Below are 22,654 nucleotides of genomic sequence, written 5' to 3'. Positions count from 1 at the left end.
ATTCCCTGCTCGTTTCAATCTTTTGAGACACGGATTTCTTCTTCTTATTATTATTATTATTATTATTTCACACAGGAAACTTGAAAATAAAATGAAATCTGTAAGGTTTACGTCCCACAGTTATGCCGGCTAGGCTAAAGGAGATGGTGATGATAAGTAATGAATGAAATGGTGGAATGAAGAAAATGGGAGGAAACGGGAGAACCCCGAGAAAACTCACGCAGACGGTGTTTGTCCAGTACAAAGTTCACTTGACGCGAGCCATGCACCAGAAGTGAACGCTCTACCACTAAGCCACCGCAGCCCCCATACAGGAAACTTATCCGGTATCATAATAGTCTGCTAATTTATATTTGTATGATCAATCATCAGGTGTCAGACTGAGGTACGTGAGATGCAAAGGGCACCTTGCTAGGTTTGAAAGTAACGACAAAATCTCCGAATGAGACTGAACGAATATACTAAAAGCAATAGGTTCAGCAAAGAAAATAAAGAGCGCCCACTCCTTCTCAGTGCCATAAATCTGTCCTTGAAAAAGACGAGAGGGCTAGAAAATTCCATTCTACAGATGTGATATGGACAGTTTAAAAACCTGTTTTAAATGGCTAGCCCTAATTTCCCGCACGCTGCTAACACAAACAGGGAGAAACAGAGATCGCACTGTTGCAAATCTTCACATGAAAAAAGGGGAGAATGAATAATTTAATTGGAGGCTTTTAGTAAAATTATAAGCTCATAGAATGAATCCTTTATTATCGACCTGACTACATGCAAATTTTTGTAAGGATTTGTTCATTGCTTGCTGAGAAAAACACGAAAAAAGTTCCAATATTATTAGATAGGGGAAAACTCGACTCAGCGAAGAGGTACCAACCGCCTTAAGGAAATGTAGAGTGTGTAATGTAGTGGGGGCCGCGGTGGCTCAGTGGTAGAGCGTTCACCTCTGGTGCTAGGGGTTTCGGGTTCAAACCCTGCTCCCGCCAAGTGAACTTTGTGGTGGACAAACACCGTGTGCGTGGGTTTTCTCGGGGTTCTCCCGTTTCCTCCCACTTTCTTCATTCCACCATTTCATTCATTACTCTTTATCACCGTCTCCTTTAGTCTAACCGGCATAACCGTGGGACGTAAAACTCAAACTTTCATTTCATTTCATTTGTGTAATGTAGTGTAGTGAATTTGTATATGCAAGGAACATATTTCTTTCTCATTAACCTGCTGTTGATTATGTAGATGGCTTCCCTCTTATGGAACTGGAAGCGGCTCGTCCGTGTATATTGATAAATGAGACTGATATGCGAAGTCCACTTGGATTCGGTACTTATCCAATGAAAGTTAGAATGAGGATAGACGATAATTGAACCTGTTACTTATGACAAGATAGGGCGAGTTCAGATTTCACGTAGCGGACTCCGCTGTTTATCTCTGAAAAGTTAAGTGTTGGTCTGCTAGTTATGGGTGACTATACTAGAGACTTATTTGAATGAAAATAGGTCCTCATTTATATACCACGTAAGAGAAACCCAAACTGAAAGTATGAACTGTTTCAAAGGTCATGCTGCGACCCCATGAAATTACACAGCATTCGAGTTAAGCACTCTGTGCGTGCAATCTCTTTATAGTACAGGAAAAAAGTAGCTGGCAAGACAGGTGTTCATTTAATCTGTGGATAGGAGATATGGGCACCGTATAGGAAGAAGTTAAATAAAAACATTCTACAAGTTGTTGAACTTTTATCTCAGATATCAAAAGAAAGATATGTCACTCACGAGTTGAACGCTAAAGCAGTGAAAGAAGAAACTCGAGCTATACTTGACATAACTTTAGAAGATTTGCAAAAGTGACCGTTGAAGTTGCACTCCGTACCAAATTGTACAAGACCTGCAGGAGCTGTAGCAGTCAAGATATCCAAGTTTCAGAAGTTGAACTTCATGATAGCTCAGACAGCGATAGTGACTAATGTGAGCGTAACTTGGAACAGAAGGCTGCAGGTTTAGATCGTTTGGTTTCTGTAATGAAGGAGAAGTTGCCTACAGCGAATAGACAACAAAAACCCCAGATTCTCACACTGACCCTTCAATTGTGGTTCAGAAAGAAGGCTGCGAATTCGACGTTTCAGAGTACCACGGTTCGGCAGCCAAGAAATCTTACATACGAACACGGAATCCATACAGTACTCCATACCGCATCATGGAAGAAACTACTTGGAGAGACAGTGCTGGTGATTTAAGATTTTTGTCAGGATGATGAGTTTTCCAGGCAAATTAAAGATATAATTTCAGGCAGGAATTAAAGATAAAGTCAGTATATCCAGGAATCTGTACAACCAGAAAAGGCTCCTGCTATGCAACTTTAACTTGTTCTTATATCAGATTGTATCTGTTTTTGTTTTCATGTAATTAATTATGAAGTAGTGTATAGTAAGCTAGTCACAAACCATATTTTTACTAATAAAACACCTCATAAAAAATACTTTAACCAATCCATCTAACAATTTTCTGAACTCATGTGTTGTTTTATACGAAGAAAAGACGCAATCACGATTAAATCAAATTTTAAAGGACCTCGCACAATCCTTATGGAAATTGGATTTCGGTGGAATTGCATGAAACCGTGATATGTTGTAGAGTTTGTGATCCTAAGAAAAAGTCTCAATGGGCACAACCACCAATCACTGATTGTTTGGCCACCGCAAGGCTACTTTTTTTTTCTTTCTTCAAAACAGCGGAAGGCAATGGTGTTCTTGGATTTTAGTGGTATTGTATGAAACGGTGAAAAAGTTTAGATTTTCTCATCCTATCCCAGAACTCGGAAATGGGATGCGGAGAGTAGTAAACACCATTTAAGCATAGGTAACATCCCGATAATAATCTTGCGGGACAAAGAAAGCTCCGGGAAATCGTGAACAGGATGGCTGGCCCGGGCCGAAACTCCCGGGTAAGAACAAATACTCTACCAAATGACCTACAATTGCTCGGTGACCCCAAATTAACACCTTTTCTCACGATGACAAGCTCTACAGTATATCACAGGTTCATTCATTTTCACCGAAATCCGAATATCGTTATCTTCGGTTTTTTTTTTTAAAGCCCTGTAGTGGCTACACGGTCAGTGATTGATGGTTGGTTTCAAGCAATTCCATCGATGATTTCTAGCAATTAAATGATTTTCTTAGATGTTAGTATCCTTTCATCTCTGCAAGCATTTTTTTTTAAATATGTCAATTTTCCCTCATATTTAGAATATTTAAAACAGCCACTTGGGACAGACTTGTTATTGCCGCTTAGCAGCGTCTCTATCCGTGCTTCCTAATTTTCACTCATGTTTATTTCATAGAATTTCTAAGGGTTTTTTTTTTTTCGACTCCTTGTCGAAAATCCCTTGTGCCGCTGTTGAATGATTCTTAATTGTGCAATTTGGGTACAGCAGATGACAAGTTTAAGACAGGAATATGCCGCCTTAGCTTTACGAATAGTAGTTTTGGAGACATTCAAAGTTCATGTTTTCACATTTCTTGAAGCCTTTAGCTTTTAAACTTGACCTGTGTGTACCAAGGCTTTTATTTCCTTTGCCACTTTAGACGGGAGCTATCTCCTCTTCAGTTTTTTATAAGGCTCACGAAAACGCTGTATATTTAAACTTTCACAGTCTTTGGGTTAATAAATTTCTCTTTTTAATTTTTTAGATTCGTTGTCTTTAAGAACTAGTATTTGAAGCAACCATGACTACTGCAGCAAGACCAACATTTGAACCTGCCCGTGGAGGGCAGGGAAGGGGAGAGAAAGACTTAAGTGCTATGTCGAAGCAGTATTCGAGTAGAGATCTACCCTCACACACAAAATTGAAGTTTAGGTAAGTCTTCAAAGAATTGTGTGTTTTTAATGTTGTTGGAGTATATCAACATTTCATTCATTAAAAAAAAAAAAAAAAAAAAAAATCTTACCAAAAAGTATCTAAATGTGACGTTCATCTTTACTGTAAATGATTGTGGATTCTCTTGGAGTAAATATTTTTTAATGAGTATTGAATATGCACCTATTGAATCAAGTAGCTATATCAACATTTTTTAAATTTTAAACCCATTGACTGGCTAGGTGTATAACATCTATTATTTTGAATGATTTTCGTTGGGTGTCGTCGACATAAAGGCTAGGTTCTTTATGTTATTTCTGCATCAGTATGAACTCTGGCAAGTTTTTCAGTAATTATGTTTCATTCTGATTCCAAAGAAGGTATTACATCGGCTGAAAGGTTCTAATGAATGTGGATCGAAAATTTAGTTATTTCAATTGCATAAACTATTGAGGGGATCTTCAAGGCAATCTAACACTACAACCCGGTGTTAGAAGAAAGAAAAAATAATAAGAACAAAATGAAAAGTTATACATAACTAATTCAGCTTTAATATTCACGTTTCATAAATCTTTCGGAACTAGTACAATGAATTTTAAATGTTAAGGATTAGACATTGGAAGAATTCCAATCGTTACTACAAGGGCTTTAAATATAAAGGGCAGGCTGATATCTATTTATGTCATAATAGTTTGTTAAAAGTAGTAAACAATTCAGTATAAGTGCATCTGATTAGCTGGCAGATTAGAAGGCTTATGTGCGGAATGTGAGTTTGTGTATAATACGAAGCAAATTGTGTTTTAAAAATTGCTAAAATAACGTGCAAAGTCAGAGAATTGTCAATTTTATATTTATACGAAAGTAGAAAGACTGTTCTGTTTTTTTCTTTAAATGTATAGTTACTTGCTGACGTTTATTAAATACAAAAGATAATAACTTCTAAAATTTACTTCTGATTGCACAATTAGAGCTATGAAGTTGGAAAGGTTTCAATCTTGGTCACGGTCTCTGTGGTAATTTGACTACACTAACGGGGGAACCATGTACGGTAAGTATATAGTCATACTGTTATTAATTTGTAACGTGGACAGTTGGACATTTTCGGTGGCATCAAATGTGGATAATTTAGAAACACATTAAAAAGATCAGTTACTTATTAGACCAAATATTTCCAAGAAAGCTTATTTCCACATACGGTTTCGATGTTAGGCTTACATTATTCTTTGTGAAATGAGTGTAAAACTACGCTTTTGAAATTCTGTTTTTGGACGAATCCTGATGCGTATTCAAGGAAACGGGAAGTTGTGCGATAGTATATATGCTGTTGAATTTTGAGGTAGCTGTCTTATTATTTCGACATTCTAATGCGATAATCATATACTAATTCCATTTAGGGGCCAGGTATAAGAAGTATGTGATAAATCATGCTCCAGCAGTACTATCTGTTGAGAATCTCTCTAACTACTTCCATTCTCCATATTCATTCTAAACCTGAAAGACAACCGACACCTGTTGACAAAGGAGATGATTTAAAATGGAAGGAAATACATCAGGGTTTTAAAAATCGCACAAGTTGTTTGTTACATAAGTAGAAATGTTCATCCAAAATATCAGACTCATTCAACTGTCAACATAGTTAAGTAGGGTTGTGAAAATAAGTAAAAAGTGTTTTTTTTTTTTTTTTTTTTTTTTTTTCAATGATACCAACTTAATAGCTCTGCATTACTGGTGCATATAGTTCACTACCCTATAAAGCACTGCACACAAACACAGGCATTTGTTGTTTTATCTAGGAAATCTGTGACACGTTAAAAAATGAGCTTTATAAATGGTGATGTAAAAAAGTGCTGACTTTGACAGTTTATATATCCGAACATAAAATGGTCATGCCGCTTTCAACATATTACTGCATTATAGCGATGCATATATTTATTACAGAAAAAGTTTGACCCATGTAACTTAATTAGTAACCGAGTTTTTGCTCATTGAAAACTTAAACAATCAGCGTGTTCAGCAAGTTACGATCCGGGCTGCCTCACTTCAAAGTCAGTTTCTCGGAAACTGGTAGAGACAGGAAAATAAAAATTTTACAGGCTTTGTTACGAGGGAAGTAGCTACCCGTGTGTCAAGTTTCATCAAAATCCCAGATGATCGACTGGGGATTTTTTTTTTTCTAATTTCGGTGATTATATACGGTCTTTCCATGTAACGAAGTTTCTCACCTTTACGTATATATATCTACCTATCCTAGATTTTCGATGTTCATTCGAGGATTCTCCAACTTCGCACAAAGTATTTCGTTTTGCGATACCACTATTTCATGAATTTTTAAAGTGGCGTAGATTTTCATGATCCGAATGATCTGGCTCAGAATTTGATAACCACGGCCTCCACATTTTAGCATGTTGTTTTCACAGATGATTGAAAAATAGGATGATGAGAAATCTTGGCAGCGGTACATTTAAGGTTGCCAATTCTCGAAAAATAAATAAATAAATAAAATAAAAATAAAAATAAAAAACTGTCACCCTCTCAAAATTTTCTATGATAAAGATCTAACTGTAAATATCTCTGTTCGTGCCCATCCATGGGAAGTAAATGTACTATCGTGAACAAAAATACATTAGCATCGGTATTCTGCATACCCTTGGTACATTCACTAATAAGCTTAATAGATACATTGTGCTATAAATGAGAAACTGAAATCGGCATTGATCATTTTATTCTATTTGCCAGTAACTGCCACTTCTTTAAAATTATCGAAACAGGTGAACAAAAGTATATTAATCTTTACGTGACAATTGTGGATTTGGAAAATGAAATTTATTCTTTAAACTTATACTTCAACTGCAGGAAATTGCTTTAAATCCTTTTTCACTCTTAATAAATGTATAAAATTCCTTACAAATTAATTTTACATTTTCCTGATACAGTCCGTGTCATCTCTTTAAAATTATCTAAACTGATGAACAAAGTATATTAATCGTTGATAAATAGTGAAAGGTTATAGTTTTGGATTTACAGAGTGAAAGTTACTTTTTAAATCTATACTTTGAACTAGATGAAATTGCTTCGAACTAGATACAAATTTGAAAAAAACCGGTGATAAAGGGGCTAGTAAGAAGTTTGTACCAGTCACCGGCTTTAAATAAAATAACAGCAATATTTCTGGCCAGGCTGGTGAAAAAACAGCCAGTTGGCAACCCTAGTCTCATTATGAGTAACTGCATTGCAAACAAGAACTAAAGGAAACGCGTGGAAGCAGACTTATTATTTGAAATGGAGGCTGGCCATCGACATGTTAGCGTAAAAGAAAATAACTTCATTTACTTATCTTGTGTGTCCATATAAATGACAGCGTTGCATTTTCATCATAACATCATCATCATTTGCAACATTGGGCGCATAAAGAGTGTATAGCTGAAACGGCTGGTCCGATTTAAATAATTCCTTCACTTTAGATTGAAAACATCGTATTTGGAGACAGTTTCTCCTCTTACATTTTGCTGTAACTGATAATAACAGTTACCCCATATTAGGGAACTTTTTAGACATCCTATATACACTATGTGATCAAAAGTATCCGGACACCCCCAAATACATACGTTTTTCATATTAGGTGCGTTGTGCTGCCACCTATTGCCAGGTATTCATTATCAGCGACCTCAGTAGTCATTAGACATCGTGAGAAAGCAGAATGGGGCGCTCCGTGGAACTCACGTACCGTACTTCGAACGTGGTCAGGTGATTGGGTGTCACTTGTGTCAGAAGTCTGTACGCGAGATTTCCACTCTCCTAAATATCCCTAGGTCCACTGTGTCTGATGTGATAGTGAAGTGGAAACGTGAAGGGACACGTACAGCACAAAAGCGTACAGGCCGACCTCGTCTGTGGACTGACAGAGAGCACCGACAGTTGAAGAGGGTCGTGAAGTGTAATAGGCAGACATCTATCCAGACCATCACACAGGAATTCCAAACTGCATCAGGATCCACTCCAAGTATCCACCGATTGTAGCTGATAACGAAAATTAATTATTTCTTGGAAGATGGCTAATTAAGAGGATGGACAGTTAAGGAGAGGGGGTTTACGAGAAAATCTACTGTATTTCCTTTTACTGTGTTGGCAGTGTGGCAGTGGAAGAAAGTTTTCTCTTAATTTCATTATTTTACGCTAATATTGAGCAATAACACGAGTCGACAAAAAAGTACTTTTTCTCTGGCACACGGAAGAAAATACCTGATTCTAATAGAACTTTTCACGTAAAATTCGAATCTGCAATCAGTTTTTCTCCATCACCCTCAGACAGAGGAATTTCCCGTGACAGAGGAATTTTCGGGAAATTTTCCCTCAAATTTCATTTTTTTTTTTTTTTAACCATTTTCATACCTGTAGCTCGGGTACTCTTAAGTATATAAACACACAAATTATATTGTATGTTAGCTTGATTTATACTTAGTAAGCCATCTAAGTTTCATAAGAATCGCATTATTCTTTCTAGAGAAATAAACATATTTATATGAAAATATGTTATGTGTACTGTTCATTTTACCATATTCATTAGTGCAGATAAAATCACATATAACTTCCACGAAAATTACAATATAAGCACGGTTTATACCTCATTGGATTTGAAATAAAATATATTTTCAATGATGTATACATCGTGTCACCATTTTTTGTATGAGGGAATTTCTAGAGGGATTTTGTGAGATATTCCCTCCAAAAAGTAGTTTATATAATTTTTCTGTCTTAGCTTACTATTTGTATATAGTGATACAGAAACAGGAACTGCACTAAAACATAATTTTATGTGTACTTAATAAATAATACAAAAGAAGTGAGTGGTATTTTCTTAATAGATGAACTCTTACTTACCTTAACTAAAATGTTTTAGTTGTCGACTTTCTTCTGTGTTTGGCTTCTGGAACATCTCTTTGAGTGTCCAACAGTAATCAGCTAGCATTTGTGAACTTAACTGTCCCTGGTATCTCTTCTCCATGGAGGAAATGTCCTGATGAAAACGTTCCCCATGCTCATCACTAACAGCACCAAGGTTTTCAGGAAAGAAATTCAGGTGGGAGTCTAGAAAGTGAAAATTAAGGGACATGTTGCAACCCATTTCTTTGAATGATTGCAGGAAATCACTCACAATTTCACGGTAATTTGGGGCTTTCTGGTTTCCTAAAAAAAATCTCTGTTAAACATTTAAATGAACACCAAGCTGCTTTCTCAACCGGAGTTGAGAGATCCTCAAATTTTTGGTCACGGAGTAAACATCTTATTTGGGGGCCTACAAAAATCCCTTCCTTGATTTTAGCGTCACTAACCCAAGGAAATTTTTCCTTGAGATAACAAAATCCTGCATTACTTTTGTCCATTGCCTTAAAGTTTTTGAAGAGCCCCAACTTAATGTGAAGAGGAGGTAGAATTATCATGGCTCCCCAGTGAGGAATAAACAACATTCTTCTGTCCAGGAGTTAATACACGCTTTGGCCATTCCTTCTTGATGTAATGTTCCGCTTTGTTCCTGCTGTCCCATTCGCAGAGGAAACAACAATATTTCGTATAACCAAGCTGCAAACCCATTAACAAAGATATAACTTTTAAATCACAGCAAACGGTCCACTTGTATTTCTCATACTGAATTCTTTCTAACTCTTTTTTGATGTTTTCATAGGTTTCCTTCATATTAGTTGCATAAGCCAAATACACTAAAGGAAATTTGTTGCCATTGTGCAAAAGGACAGCCTTCAAACTAGTTTTGGAAGAGTCAATAAACAATCTCCACTCTGTACTTATATGTGCATGTCCGAGTGTATCCATCACAGCACAGACATTATTACAATACACTAAATCATTTTCTTGAGAATAGTAGTTTTGAAAAATACACACTTTAGTGCCACGATGGAGCAGATTCCAGCCTTTAAGTCTAGAAGCAAGAAATTCCGCCTGTATCTTGGAGAGTTTTAAATCCCGTACGAGGTCATTTAGTTCACCCGAGTTATAAGATGGGGATCCAATGTAGATGTGTTTCCTACATAAGCAGGATCATCATCTTCATTTGGAACTTCAGTAGTTGCCTCAAGTACGTAATCCTAATTTACCGTAAGATGAGCAGGAGGTACTGGTACAGGTAATTCTGCACTGTGTGGAACTGGCCTAATTGCTGATAGCAAATTAGGGTACTGTACTGTGTGCTTAGATTTACTGGTTATTCCTTTTATCTGTGTCATACAAAAGTAGCAGTCTGAAGAATGATTTTTTGGTTCCCTCCAGATCATCGGTACTGCGAAGTTCATGTTTCGTTTACCATTTGCCCACCCAGTCAGACGTTTCACGCAAGTACAACAAATGTAGTGAGGAGCCCAATTCTTATCTTGGTCTCCTACACAGCAACCAAAATATAAGTGATAACACTTCCTCACAAGTGGAGTAAAACATCGACTTTGCGATTTAAATGTCAGCTCCCCACATACATAACAGAAATTGTCCGGGTGATTTACACACTTCCTCGGCATCTTGTAATCTGTAAGGTATCATACACACATACACACACGAATCTACGCTCCATCAATCATGAAGCAGCACAAATGTAATCTAACTCAGTGCGTCACCACACAACACAATCTGTTCGAACTCCACAAGGCACAAACACTTCAACTTACGCGGGCACATCTAAAACACGCCCAGCTTGGACCGTAACTCAACTCTACTAACAGTCATCAGGCTACGTGAGTCATCGATTTTTTTTATGCATTGTTGCCAGATCAAAATATTAAAAAGTGACTTATTTTCCATAGAAAGCATGCGTGTATTTGTACTTGTATTTGAGTATCCATGTGCCGACAATAATACTTCAACGTTAGGTTTTTGTGTGTGGTAAAAGTCTTGCATAGTAAATTCTTTATTACCTATAAACAGACACAATAGTTTATATCTCTAGACAGAATAATGCGATTCACATGAAATTAACATTATTTATTAAGTAGACATGAAACTATGTTTTAGTGCAGTTCCTGTTTCTGTATCACTATATACAAATAGCAAGTTGAGAAAAAAATCTTATAAACTACTTTTTGGAGGGAATTTCCAACAAAATCCCTCTAGAAATTCCGTCATACAAAAATGGCGACATGGTGTACACATCATGGAAAATATGTTTTATTGGAAGTCCAATGAGGTATAAACCGTGCTTATATTGTAATATTGGAAGTCCAATGAGGTATAAACCGTGCTTATATTGTAATTTTCGTGGAAGTTACATATGATTTTATCTGCACTAATGAATATGGTAAAATGAACAGTACACATATAGCATATTTTTATATAAATATGTTTATTTCTCTAGAAAGAATAATGCGATTCTTATGAACCTTAGAGGGCTTACTAAGTATAAATCAAGCTATCATACAATACAATTTGTGTGTTTATATACCTAAGAGTACCCGAGCTACATGTACAAAAATTGTTAAAAAAAAAAAAAAAAAATTCCCGAAAATCCCTCTGTCACTGGGAAACTGAGGGTGATGGAGAAAAACTGACTGCAGATTCGAATTCTACGTGAAAAGTTCTATTAGAATCAGGCAGTTATTTTCATTTCTGTGCGAAAATCTTGTTGACTAGTGTAATTGGAAAATCTTAAATTTAAGTATATGAAAGGGATGAAAGTATTTTCAATAAAACATCAGTTACAGTATACGCGATTTTTTCTTTCACATGGCTGTAAATTGATAAATGTAGTATATCTTCAATAGTCTGTCGTATTGTCTTTATCGTGGAAAAAGTCTGATTATTGCTTTCAGAACTTTGATGTCCAAGCGATGTCGGTCACCCGTATCACGTGAATGTGATTACAAACATCATGACCTGTACAATTTGAACATGTAAAGTGCTTATGTTATTATTGAGTAGCGAACGTTTTCTCTGAATGAAGAAAGCTTTTAATATTGCCTTATTTATGTGGAACTTCGACTAGTTTATAATTTTCTGGAATTTATTCGTCCAAACTTAAACATTTTCAAGGATCATAATTTAAATGATTCCGAAGTCATGAAACAAGTGCAACTATCTAGTGGCTTGTTCTGCTGTTCTTGTGTATACATTACAATTCACCATGCCAATATGACTTTGATTACTCTCCTCTTATACTCATCTGAACGAGAAAGTGAGTCAAAGGGAAGGGGAGTATCTTTATACACTAGAAGATGTTTTTTTTCTGTGTTTCTGGGCAACAACAACATACAGTTTTTATATCAAAATTCCGTAAAACTTCATTCAAACTAATTGATAATAGCTTTCTTGCTCAAGTTACTTGATAGTTGATTCATAATATGTAAAATTCCTTCGATTTTTATGTATATTTTCTTTAGGGCTACCTGATCATCTCCATTGCTTAGGATTAAACGATCAACGACAAGGGGGTTTAAAGAGAGGTAAATTTGCTTCCCATTGAAAGTTCTCTCATAAAATAACAGGAAAATAACTCGATACTACAACTTCTATATAATTCATTTGATTTTGATGCAATAGGCTTCCTAATCATTCCCACTGCTTGAGATTGAAATCGGTCCAAAATAAAAGGATGAATTTTACTGTACTTTTAACACTATATTTTGTGAAATTACGATTTTCATGTTCCTGTTTTTTGAGATTACATTGAGTCAAAGCCATCATTGTGTTGAAGAGGAAAAGTATGTAAAGAGTAGAGTTGATTTTGAGTTTAACGTCCCTTTCGAAAAGTATGTAAAGAATATGTATGTAGAAAATATATATATTGGGTTAAATTCTAGTAAAAAAATATTCGATTTTCATGCAAATGTGTGTATATTTTCTTAGCTGTTTTACAATCATACCCATTACTTGACGTTGAAATTGGGCAAGACTGAGGGGGTGAATCTATCGCCCTTCAATCTTAAAAATACGTGCCACATTAAATTTCGTAAAATTTACCAGGTTTTTGTGAAGCAAAGCAGATGTTTTGTTTAAGACTTAAGACTTACCCCGTATTGTTAGGGTTGAAATTAATTAAAGGCAAGGGGCTGAATTCACTTCAGCTTGAGAAAAAAGTATATCTTACATAGAAATTATCATACTTTCATAAGCATGGGTCCGCTTTGTTGGAGGCTATACTTGAATCGCAAGGAGTTGAGTCGTCTTCTAATTTTAAGAGCCGTTAGAAGGTTACTTTCGTTAAGAAAAGCAGTAGTTTATCCGATCAGCACGAATTTTATTTCATGAATTTTCGTGGAATTGCTGGTATTGGTTGGTTGTAAAATTTTTCAAGAGTAAGTTGTTGAAAACCTTCAACTTCATGCGATCTGATCTTTCACTCGCTTTTACAAGATATCACTAATAAATATATAATCAACTGGAATACAGTTAAAAAAAAAAAAAAAAAAAAAAAAAAAAAAAAAAAAAAAAAAAAATTTGTCAACATTCTTATAAATCTGAGAGTATAAAACCTGTATCAGTTAACATGTAGAACACCGTACTAAGTGTAGTCACCACAAATGACATGTAGACAGGCTGTGTTGCTCAATTACGAATCATCTCCTCATCAATAATTGCCCTGCGTCTACACGTTGAATATCAATCATATTTGTGACATTTTGTGCTTGCATAAGCACAAAATAATTATACATACCTCTCTGTAGGTTCTTTTCAATGTAAATATTATTTCATTAACGTACCTAACACTTTTTCATTAAATTTCCCTTGATTGTTAATATATCACATTGTATAGTGAGTTGTGGATAACAACTTCTATGCGCATGCGCTACCTACTTTGCGATTAATGATAGTTCTAAATTTAGTTTTGAATTACTTCGTTATTTATTTTCAAGCATTACTTTCCACCTAAATGTCGTATATTAGGTTTGCGTACAATTGAAGCGAGTAGGTAGACATCACCTTCTGTGGGTGAAGGTACGTATATTGTATATATATCTATATCTATATCTATCTATCTATCTATCTATCTATCTATCTATCTATCTATCTATCTATATATATATATATATATATATACATATATATCAGATTTTTTTCTTCTCTTTTCTTTCTTTCTTTTTTTTTTTTTTTTTTGAAGCTTTTCGTGTTAGATACACACAAATAATTGCTTTACTCATTATTTATGCTTATTTTATTACAGGGAATATGGACAGAGTTCATCTGAAGAGTTGCGTAGCCGTGACTTCAGAAAAGAATTGGAAGACCGAGAAAAGGGAGCATCCAGGGAAAAGAGAACACAAGATGCCAGCGGTACTCAGTATGTAGGAACTCGTAACTTTCATATGCAGGGTGAGGCAAAAAGATGTTGAACATTAAATGGGGGTTTCCCCACGCGAAATTACAAGGCAAGATTTGGTTATAGGGTTTCAGTTTGGCACCCGTTCCGCTCAATACACTCATGGTGTCTGTCCATTGTTGATTGTATGGCCCTCTGAGCCATTTGGATAGCAGCAATGACCTGAGTGATGCAGTGGTTCAGGTCGTCCAGGTTGCTAGGTTTGGTGGCATACACACGATCCTTGACCATGCCCCACAACCAAAAATCACATGGCATCAGGTCGGGGGAACGTGCTGGCCATGGGAGACGACGATCTCTATCAATCCAACATTTACAGAACGTCGTTCAGGTAATCCCAAACCATCTGACTGTACTCACGGTGTAAAATTCTAACCACCTACCTTTGAGAAATGTTAATCTCTAGGGAAAGTCTGCACGAAGGTGATATTCTCTTCAGTTCGGACAGATCTTTTTCTACCATTGTTTCTCTTGCAATCGTCTTGAACGGACCCCGTCCTTACAAGGTCCTTATAGATCCTACAAATTGTCAGGCACAAAGGTGCATCTCGTCCGGTCCAGGCCGTGAATTTTTCTTTTTCGATTCTTGAGGACTGAAAAACCTCCATCTAGGCAGCTATTTTCCTTCTTTCCTCAGTGGAATATTGGCACGCCATGGTTTAATCTGCACAACAAAAACAAAAAAATACCCATTTAATGTTAACATCTTTTTGCCTTACCGTGTATATGTTAACAAGTAAAGTTGGATAAATATTTATGCAATGCAATGCTCAGAATGGCCTTCGAAATCATTTAAGTTAAATAGTTTAATAAGTAGAAATATTGAAATTCTCTATTAACATCGCCAGACTGTGGTATTCATTGTTGTACAGGGTGTCTACTGACCTGGAAAACCTTGAAAACGTGGAATATACTTTTGTATCTGAAAAACATGGAAAAGCCTGGAATAAAACAAGAAACCTTGATTTTCCTCAAAGTTACTATTTTATGTAACTACTGTTAGTAAGTTCTAAAGGAATTGCACGAAGAAAATTTTAAATCAGTAAGAAAAATAGCAAATGCTGTACATAAGAAACTCCAATCCGAAAACATTAGTTTGTTATTTACAGTATTATTGTTCAAGCGCAAAGTATTAAAAGTAATCTGGATAACTAGGATTGCTTCTTTCACTTCAAGAATTGCTAAATATTACATTTAGACGAGGCGAGCCTGTTTCTAGTAAAGAAGTAAATTGTGAATCCGTGAATATTGTTATTCTGTAATTCGTAACGTCTTATTTCTGTTTTGATAGTCATTCTTTGTATTCTTCTACTTTCGATGAATTAATAATGGTATTCCATTATATGAGTAGTAATTGGTCATTCCACAGTAACATGCAGTTATAGGAAATCATATAAATTAACATATGCGTAGAATTTAAATGAATAATTTTTTAGAACTTCCGCAGGTAGCAGAGTTACTGCTACCAAGGAATATGAATCACATGGCAGTTAAAGCTGAGAACATTGCTTGCGTGTGCTAGTTCTGCACATTGTATTCAACTGGTCTTCTGGTAAAAGGTTTATTAACAATAACAACTTTTTTTTTTTTTTTTTTTTTTTTTTACTTAAAAAATATAGATCTGGAAAATAACATTTTAAAACACATTTTTCTGACCAGAACAAAATGAATTATTTAATAACTATACGATTTTTGTAACAGTTTCAAGGACCTAACGTCCTCTTCATCAGACATTGAGAAAATAGAGATGACAGCAAATCTTATATCTTCCTCAGCCGTTAGTTAGCATTTTCATTTATATAATTTTAATTGTTGTTTTTATATATATAAAATTTTAAATTTGTAATATGTAACAATATCATATTACAGCTTTTTTTTACATTATACATATGTAAATTACAAATGTGATGTAAAATGTGATATTGTACATAACTAACGGCTGAGGAAGATATAAGATTTGCTGTCATCTCTATTTTCTCAATGTCTGATGAAGAGGACGTTATGTCCTTGAAACTGTTACAAAAATCGTATAGTTATTAAATAATTCATTTTGTTCTGGTCAGAAAAATGTGTTTTAAAATGTTATTGTGATTATCCAGAACTATGGAGTATATTTATTATCTGGAAAATAATGTAAATAGACCTGGAATTTAAAAACAAACATTTAGTAGACACCTTGTCATAGGAATGTTCAATATTTCGAGTAATAATTGCAGCATGACATGATTCAAGGAGCGAGAAAATTTAGCATGATATTCTGTATAGGTTATTATGTATGTAGGGACCGTTATATAGGGACCATTATATGCGTTAAAATCTCGAATTTGATTTTTTCATGATCAGTATAGCTTCTATCGTATCGCTGCTCAAAAGAAGTAATAATAATAATATTTATTTATTTATTGAATAAAACTTGCGAGAATAGTGTGCGGAAGAACTTAAGAATGGGATTTGAATTTACTGTTTTAAGTCGAATTTAAAGGTTGATATTTATCTCAGTTTTATTATTATTATTATTATTATTATTATTATTATTATTATTATTATTATTATTATTATTATTGAAACGAGCATTAGCAAAGCTTCTACTGTTTGTTTCGATTGCCATTTGTTTGTGTGTGCATCTGTCCGTCCGTCTGTTCCTCGATAACTCTTGTAAAACGTATCCGATTTTGATCATATTTGATATGTACCTTCCTTTCACTTGCAGAAATAACCCTATTGTTTGAGGTTGCCATCCGTCAAGTATAAAGGAGGTAAACAGGATAAGATCAACCCCATGTTACAAGTTTACACATGTATATGCAAGACAATTTTCCAGTATATACAAAAATTTATTGTAATAAAACTTACTGTATATTTTCTTTATAGCGTTGTGAATATCCTCCCTGAACTTCGGGTTAAAGTCTGCCAAGAATAGAAGTGGAAGTGTGAATTCCCCCTTCGATTTCAAGAATATGTTCCACGACAATTTTCGTTTAAAAGTGTTGGATTTTGGCGTACTTTTTTTTTCCCTGGTGATCGCCTCTGCAAGGAGTTAAAATCAGTAAACAACAGAGTAGTATATTTACTCTTCTATCCTTCCCTATTTCTTTTAAAATTCAACAATAAATTTTCTAAAATTCATTCGGCTTTGATCCAATATAATGTACATTTTCATTGACTCTTTTCCGTAATTCTCAGTAATTATTGGATAAAATCAATTAGGAATAAGCGATGAATTCAGCTACTTCATGCTGTATAGTTGGAACCCTCTTTCCAAATTGAAAAAGATGTTCCTTCATAATTTCCGGCACAACTGTTCGATTTTAGTATAATATGTCGCATATTTTCTTTAAGGCTTCCGAATGATTCACTCTATATGGAGCTGAAATCAGTAAAGAATAGCGTAGTGGTATCCTTTCCCCCTTATTTTTATTTTTATTTTTATTTTTTTAATTATAGTTAGTTCCACGATAAGTTACATCGAACTCACTCGGTTTTGATACGAATATTTTCTTGTTTTTTTTTTCCGTAATCCTCTGTGCTTGGAATCAAAATCATTTAAGAATGAGCGGTGAATTTAGTTCTCTAATGTGATATGGATTACTTCCTTGTCCCTCAAATTAAAAAAAATATGCTCAAGATATCTTTCGTAGAAATATTTGATTTTGATGCAATATGACGTATACTTTTTCAGCCTCCACAATCATTCACACTACTGGGATTAAAGTCAGTCGAGAACTAGAGAGTGAACTTCTCCCTCCCCCCGGCATTTTTTGAAAGAAATGTTCTATGATAATTTTCGTACACATTATTCGATTTTAACACAGTATGATGTGTATGTTTACTGAGCTTTTCACATAAACCCCTCTCATGCAGTTGATATCTATCAATATCAGGAATTACTTAACACCCCATTAAATATTTAGATAAGAATCTTATGATAACTCGTAAATTGTACAATTTTGTCGAATATAGTAATTTTTTTCTGGGAATTTCCAATCGCCTCAAGGGGGCCGCGGTGGCTCAGTGGTAGAGCATTCACCTCTGGTGCATGGGGTCCTTGGTTCGATCCCAGGTCGCGCCAAGTGAGCTTTGTGGTGTACAAACTCCGTGGGAAAACGTGCTTTTCTCCGGGTTCTCCCGTTTTCTCCCACTTTCTTCAATCCACCATTTCATTCATTTCTCATCGTTGCTCGCTTCAACAATACCGAGCATCACTAGTTATAAGCGGCTGGAAATCTGAAGTCTGTGACACAACTACATTATTAAAAATTGGTTCTGTTTTGAAAATAATACTTTCGAACATTATTCTACGAGAAAACTTACAGTTCCTTTTGCAGTTCTCGTATATTTCAAATCATACAGAATAGTCTTCAGTCTGATAATGTCTTATCTATACGGTATATTATACCTACGGTGTATCAAGCATCAAAATTCCACTTTAAGATGGTAATAATAATTTTTCAATACTCTTGCTTTAAAAGGTTACAGCCCAATACATAGCAAAGCTTTCCATTCGGTGCGCGGACTAATACCGTGAATAGGAGATTTACGCAATACTTAGGTAGAAGAGCGTGGGAAGATAAACAGTAAATGTGTTGCCAAGTGTCACTGTACGTCGTCAACATTAAAAGATGCATTGTAAACAGATGACTGCGTTCAAAAAGTTAACATGGTTGGCCTACGTAAAGGCGGCTTCTCGTACCTCAAAGTTGGTACGCGTACTGATAATGCTGCCATGACAACGATGCATTTGTGGAAGCAATGGACAGAAGAGAACCGTTTGCAGCAACGATTCGACAGTGTATCATACAAAGTAATCACTCCCACGGGATAACAAATATGTCTAATGGCAGTTATGCACCATATACACACGACTTTATAACTCGACGTTGGAAGCTATGGACTTGTATGTATCGACGGTTTGATGGCGGTGTCTGCTGAAAGATAGGCATCATGCCTTCGCATCAGTTTCCATTGCTTCAGAACTGCAAATGTCACGAGCTGCAATGAGCACGTGGACACCGTTGTCGGCGAGCAGAGAAGCAGATAGTCATGTTTCCGGACTAGCCCTGCTTCAATCTGTCCTATAGTCATCTAAGGTTAGGGCTAGCGCGTGCGTCTGTGATGCACGGGGTCCCGGTTCGATCCCTAGTGAGAGAGATTTGAATTCGAATGGTTCGGATTGTACCGTAAACTGTAGGGCCACCATAGGTCTGAAGGCACTAGGCCATCGTCCTATTTGATACCGATTGGAAATGGCTTTTCTGGAGCAGTTGACGTCTGTTCCATTTGCTTGCTTTTCCAGTAAACTTGTTCTTAAGGGAAGTTGTTATTGTTGGACGATCAGTGTTTTTCCGTGTAATATTTATACTACTTTGTGACTATCTTCCTAGAGTCCGACGCACTACTCCGTCCGATCGTTGAGCGATTTTTCGCAGAGAATGAATCTCTCTTCTCAAAATAACCACTTGAACACGTGCTTCGATTCTTAGTCAACAGTTTCTCTTCCGCATTGCATAGTATTTTCATTTTTTTTTCTTTTTTTTTACACTGTTCAACTGGTTCACGCTAATGAAAACAGTGAGATCGCATGTCACAGATTTACATCCAATTTTGCCCATATTACGACAGGATTGAATAGCTCATACATAACTGTTCGTTGTAGTGAAGAGACAACTACTAACAAGGGTTCATACACACCACTAGGTGTCGTTGAAACAATGCATTATGAAACTAGGCGTGACGTTAGTTGTCTGTTCATTAGATATCTGTTTATTGCCAAGCAACTTTCCTCAATAAATTTGTCTCGATGTCAGCAGAACCATTAATTTCTGTATAGACTCAGTGTCTTTTATTTGGAAAATTCTGAAAAATCAACAGTGTGGTCAGATTTTGGCAATATATATATATATATATATATATATATATATATAATGGTACATTATGTAACTGTACATTTATAATACACATCTAGATCTTAAACGAAACTTTTCATTATTTGGTGTAATGCTTATGTAATGATTTCTTTATTCTTTTTGCGCATGTTTGCGACAGAGATTCAACAGTTTTCCTTCTGTATTTTAGTTTAGTGAAAATGCTGTTATTCTAAAATATCGTTTGAAAATAATATTTTGTTTTGCGTTGTAGTAGCAGTAAGCGTCCTAAAATGGACCAGTTACCAACAGCAAGTTTGGATGCGGATGACCCTTTGGATGAAGATGATTCGGATGATGCTGATAGTGATGATGATACTGCACAGTTACTCGCAGAATTACAACGGATTAAAAAGGAACGTCAGGCTGAACAAGCCAGGAAGGTTAGTAAAACATTATTTTTAAAATAAAGGATGAGTCATTATTCCTGTTGGAAATGGAGAATGGCAGTGAAAGGAAAGCGACAGGAATGAGGATTTGTGCGCACCATTTTATTTCATACCTTTTACATTAATTCCATCAACACCTTGCAGACCAACAAGTCGCAGAGTGCGTTTGAAGTTTGTTTAAAATTTTCCGAGATTGGGTAGCTACCCTTTTAGAAATGCGGGTCCACAGGCGTTTGAATGTTGTCATATCGGTCTTGGTCGCACCCAATTTGCAGAACGCCCAGAATTTTTGTTGGTCTGCTCTGAGGCACATTTCGAGAATTGCTTTTCCACGAGACAAATTCAATCTTCCTAACCTAAAAACCTGGATAGTGTTAGTGTCAAGTCTGGGCAGAGAAGTGATTTATGTCTATCAACATGTGACTTCACAAACCGTAAGATATTGTTTAAGTAAATATCCCCATTGAAACTCTTCGTGGCGATACGTTCACTGACAAGCATCTTAATTAAGAATTATTTGCCAGATCAAGAATTTCGCTGGATCGTTTTATTTCCGTTTCACTTTGGAGTCCGTAGGGACGTACACTTCAGGAATGTCATTCCAGATTTGTCTGCAGGGAATTTAATTGATGTTACAGGGCACATATGTTTTGTCATCCAAGATGAATTTTTCATCGCCCGATTTCACAAGTTTTTTGTACAGTTTCCTGTAAACTTCTTTACTCTTCAGGCTTAATTGCTTGTGTATAATCAGGTACTACACTTTGTTTTTGTCACAGTATGAAACTTTCGTTTCTTTCTGAAGATGCTTAATTGATACTCATTCGTGTGGCTGCATGTCGAGTTGAGAGACCTGGATTGTGGATCATTTTCCGGCGCAACTTGTTCAAGTTTCTGTTTGTGCAAATCCCGGGTTTTGGACAGCTGCATTCAATACTACGAGTCTTTGCACATTGTTCAGTGCTTGGTTGATGAATTGAACTTGAAGTTCTGGTACAGAATATGATTTCTTGTAGCCTGCGATCCTGACCATGTGTAAGGAAAAAGTCAATGATGAGTTTCCGTGTCGTTTAATTCTTTACTGTTTTCATTGTACAAGCACGTCTTTGTAATGTTGCAGGTTCGATAGCTAACTTCTTATTGAGCCTGCTGACAGCTCCAGTTGTAAGCGCCTGTGCACGTCTCCCTACACTCCTTTCATTTTCAGGATTGAAATGTTGATTCATCCTTTGCATTTGAAAAATAAGTTCTGAATAAAGATTTTGTAAATTTCACTCGAAATGTTCAAATACTTCAGTATGTCTTGAAGAACGATGACGTAAAGAAAACTTGCACTCAATTGTGAAAAAGGTTCACCAGTGCTTCAGCTAAGATTTTATTAGTCTTAGATGCTCCATTTTCATTTTTTCGTCTTGAAGGCTAGACATAAAATTGCTTTAAATAAAAAGCTAGAAGAAAATGTTCTTACTCTGTGGTCACCTTACATAGTGAGTTTTCAACAATAATGAGAGGCCAATTTAAATATATTTATGAAAAATCTTTTAACATATGTGAGATTCCTTTGAACGACCGAACTGTCAGTGTTTCTTCTTTTAATTTTTGGAAACAATGAATGTAAATTACTAAAGTTTTTACTTCGTTTTACGATGTTTGTACACTAGCGATATCGCACCAGTATTTCTTCCAGTAATATAGAAGTAATCGGTTTCCTATTTGAATTTTCCAGAATAGTTAATTATAACTCTTATATCACTATATGTGTTCTTTTATTAGTAACTTCGCTATTGATGGTCTATTTTGAATACGATCTTCAAAACTTACAGAAGATTATGCGTTCTCTACGTCAAATAAAACAGTTGGAATTGATTCATATCAGACGTATTTATAAAATAAGAATGGAAAGGTAAGCACTCATATTGGCAACCATACAATAAAATATGTTGTTACATAAACAAGGTGATGACTGCAGAACAGGAAATGCTACAACACCTTTTCAGCAAAGTTGTATTTCCTTTAGTTCATACATATCATACGTATGCACTTTGTGTAGAAAAATTATTATTTATCCATAAAGAACGACGTTATTGTGTACAGTTTCTATTTATTACGTTTTTAATACAAAATTTTAGGCAATATATGATTACATGTTAATAAAAGTAGAGACTAAAATAATTTTCAATGTTGAA

At 35.5% G+C, this 22,654-nt stretch overlaps 1 protein-coding gene across 3 annotated transcripts in view; it reads left to right on the top strand.

Moving 5' to 3' along the window:
- c12.1 (spliceosome-associated protein CWC15) overlaps window positions 1-22,654 on the top strand; it is a 92,238-nt gene that overhangs the window by 55,089 nt on the left and 14,495 nt on the right. For all 3 annotated transcript variants that reach the window (XM_081769221.1, XM_081769220.1, XM_081769222.1), the window contains exons 2-4: window positions 3,683-3,849; window positions 14,003-14,119; window positions 20,294-20,462. In XM_081769221.1, coding sequence (XP_081625347.1) covers window positions 3,719-3,849; window positions 14,003-14,119; window positions 20,294-20,462 — 417 coding nt within the window. In that variant the 5' untranslated portion in view covers window positions 3,683-3,718. The remainder of the gene's footprint in view (window positions 1-3,682; window positions 3,850-14,002; window positions 14,120-20,293; window positions 20,463-22,654) is intronic.

This window comes from Thermobia domestica, chromosome 8 (genome assembly GCF_964235325.1).
Source record: "Thermobia domestica chromosome 8, izTheDome1.hap1.1, whole genome shotgun sequence".
NCBI lineage: Eukaryota > Metazoa > Arthropoda > Insecta > Zygentoma > Lepismatidae > Thermobia > Thermobia domestica.
This window is presented reverse-complemented; position numbering and strand designations above follow the sequence as displayed.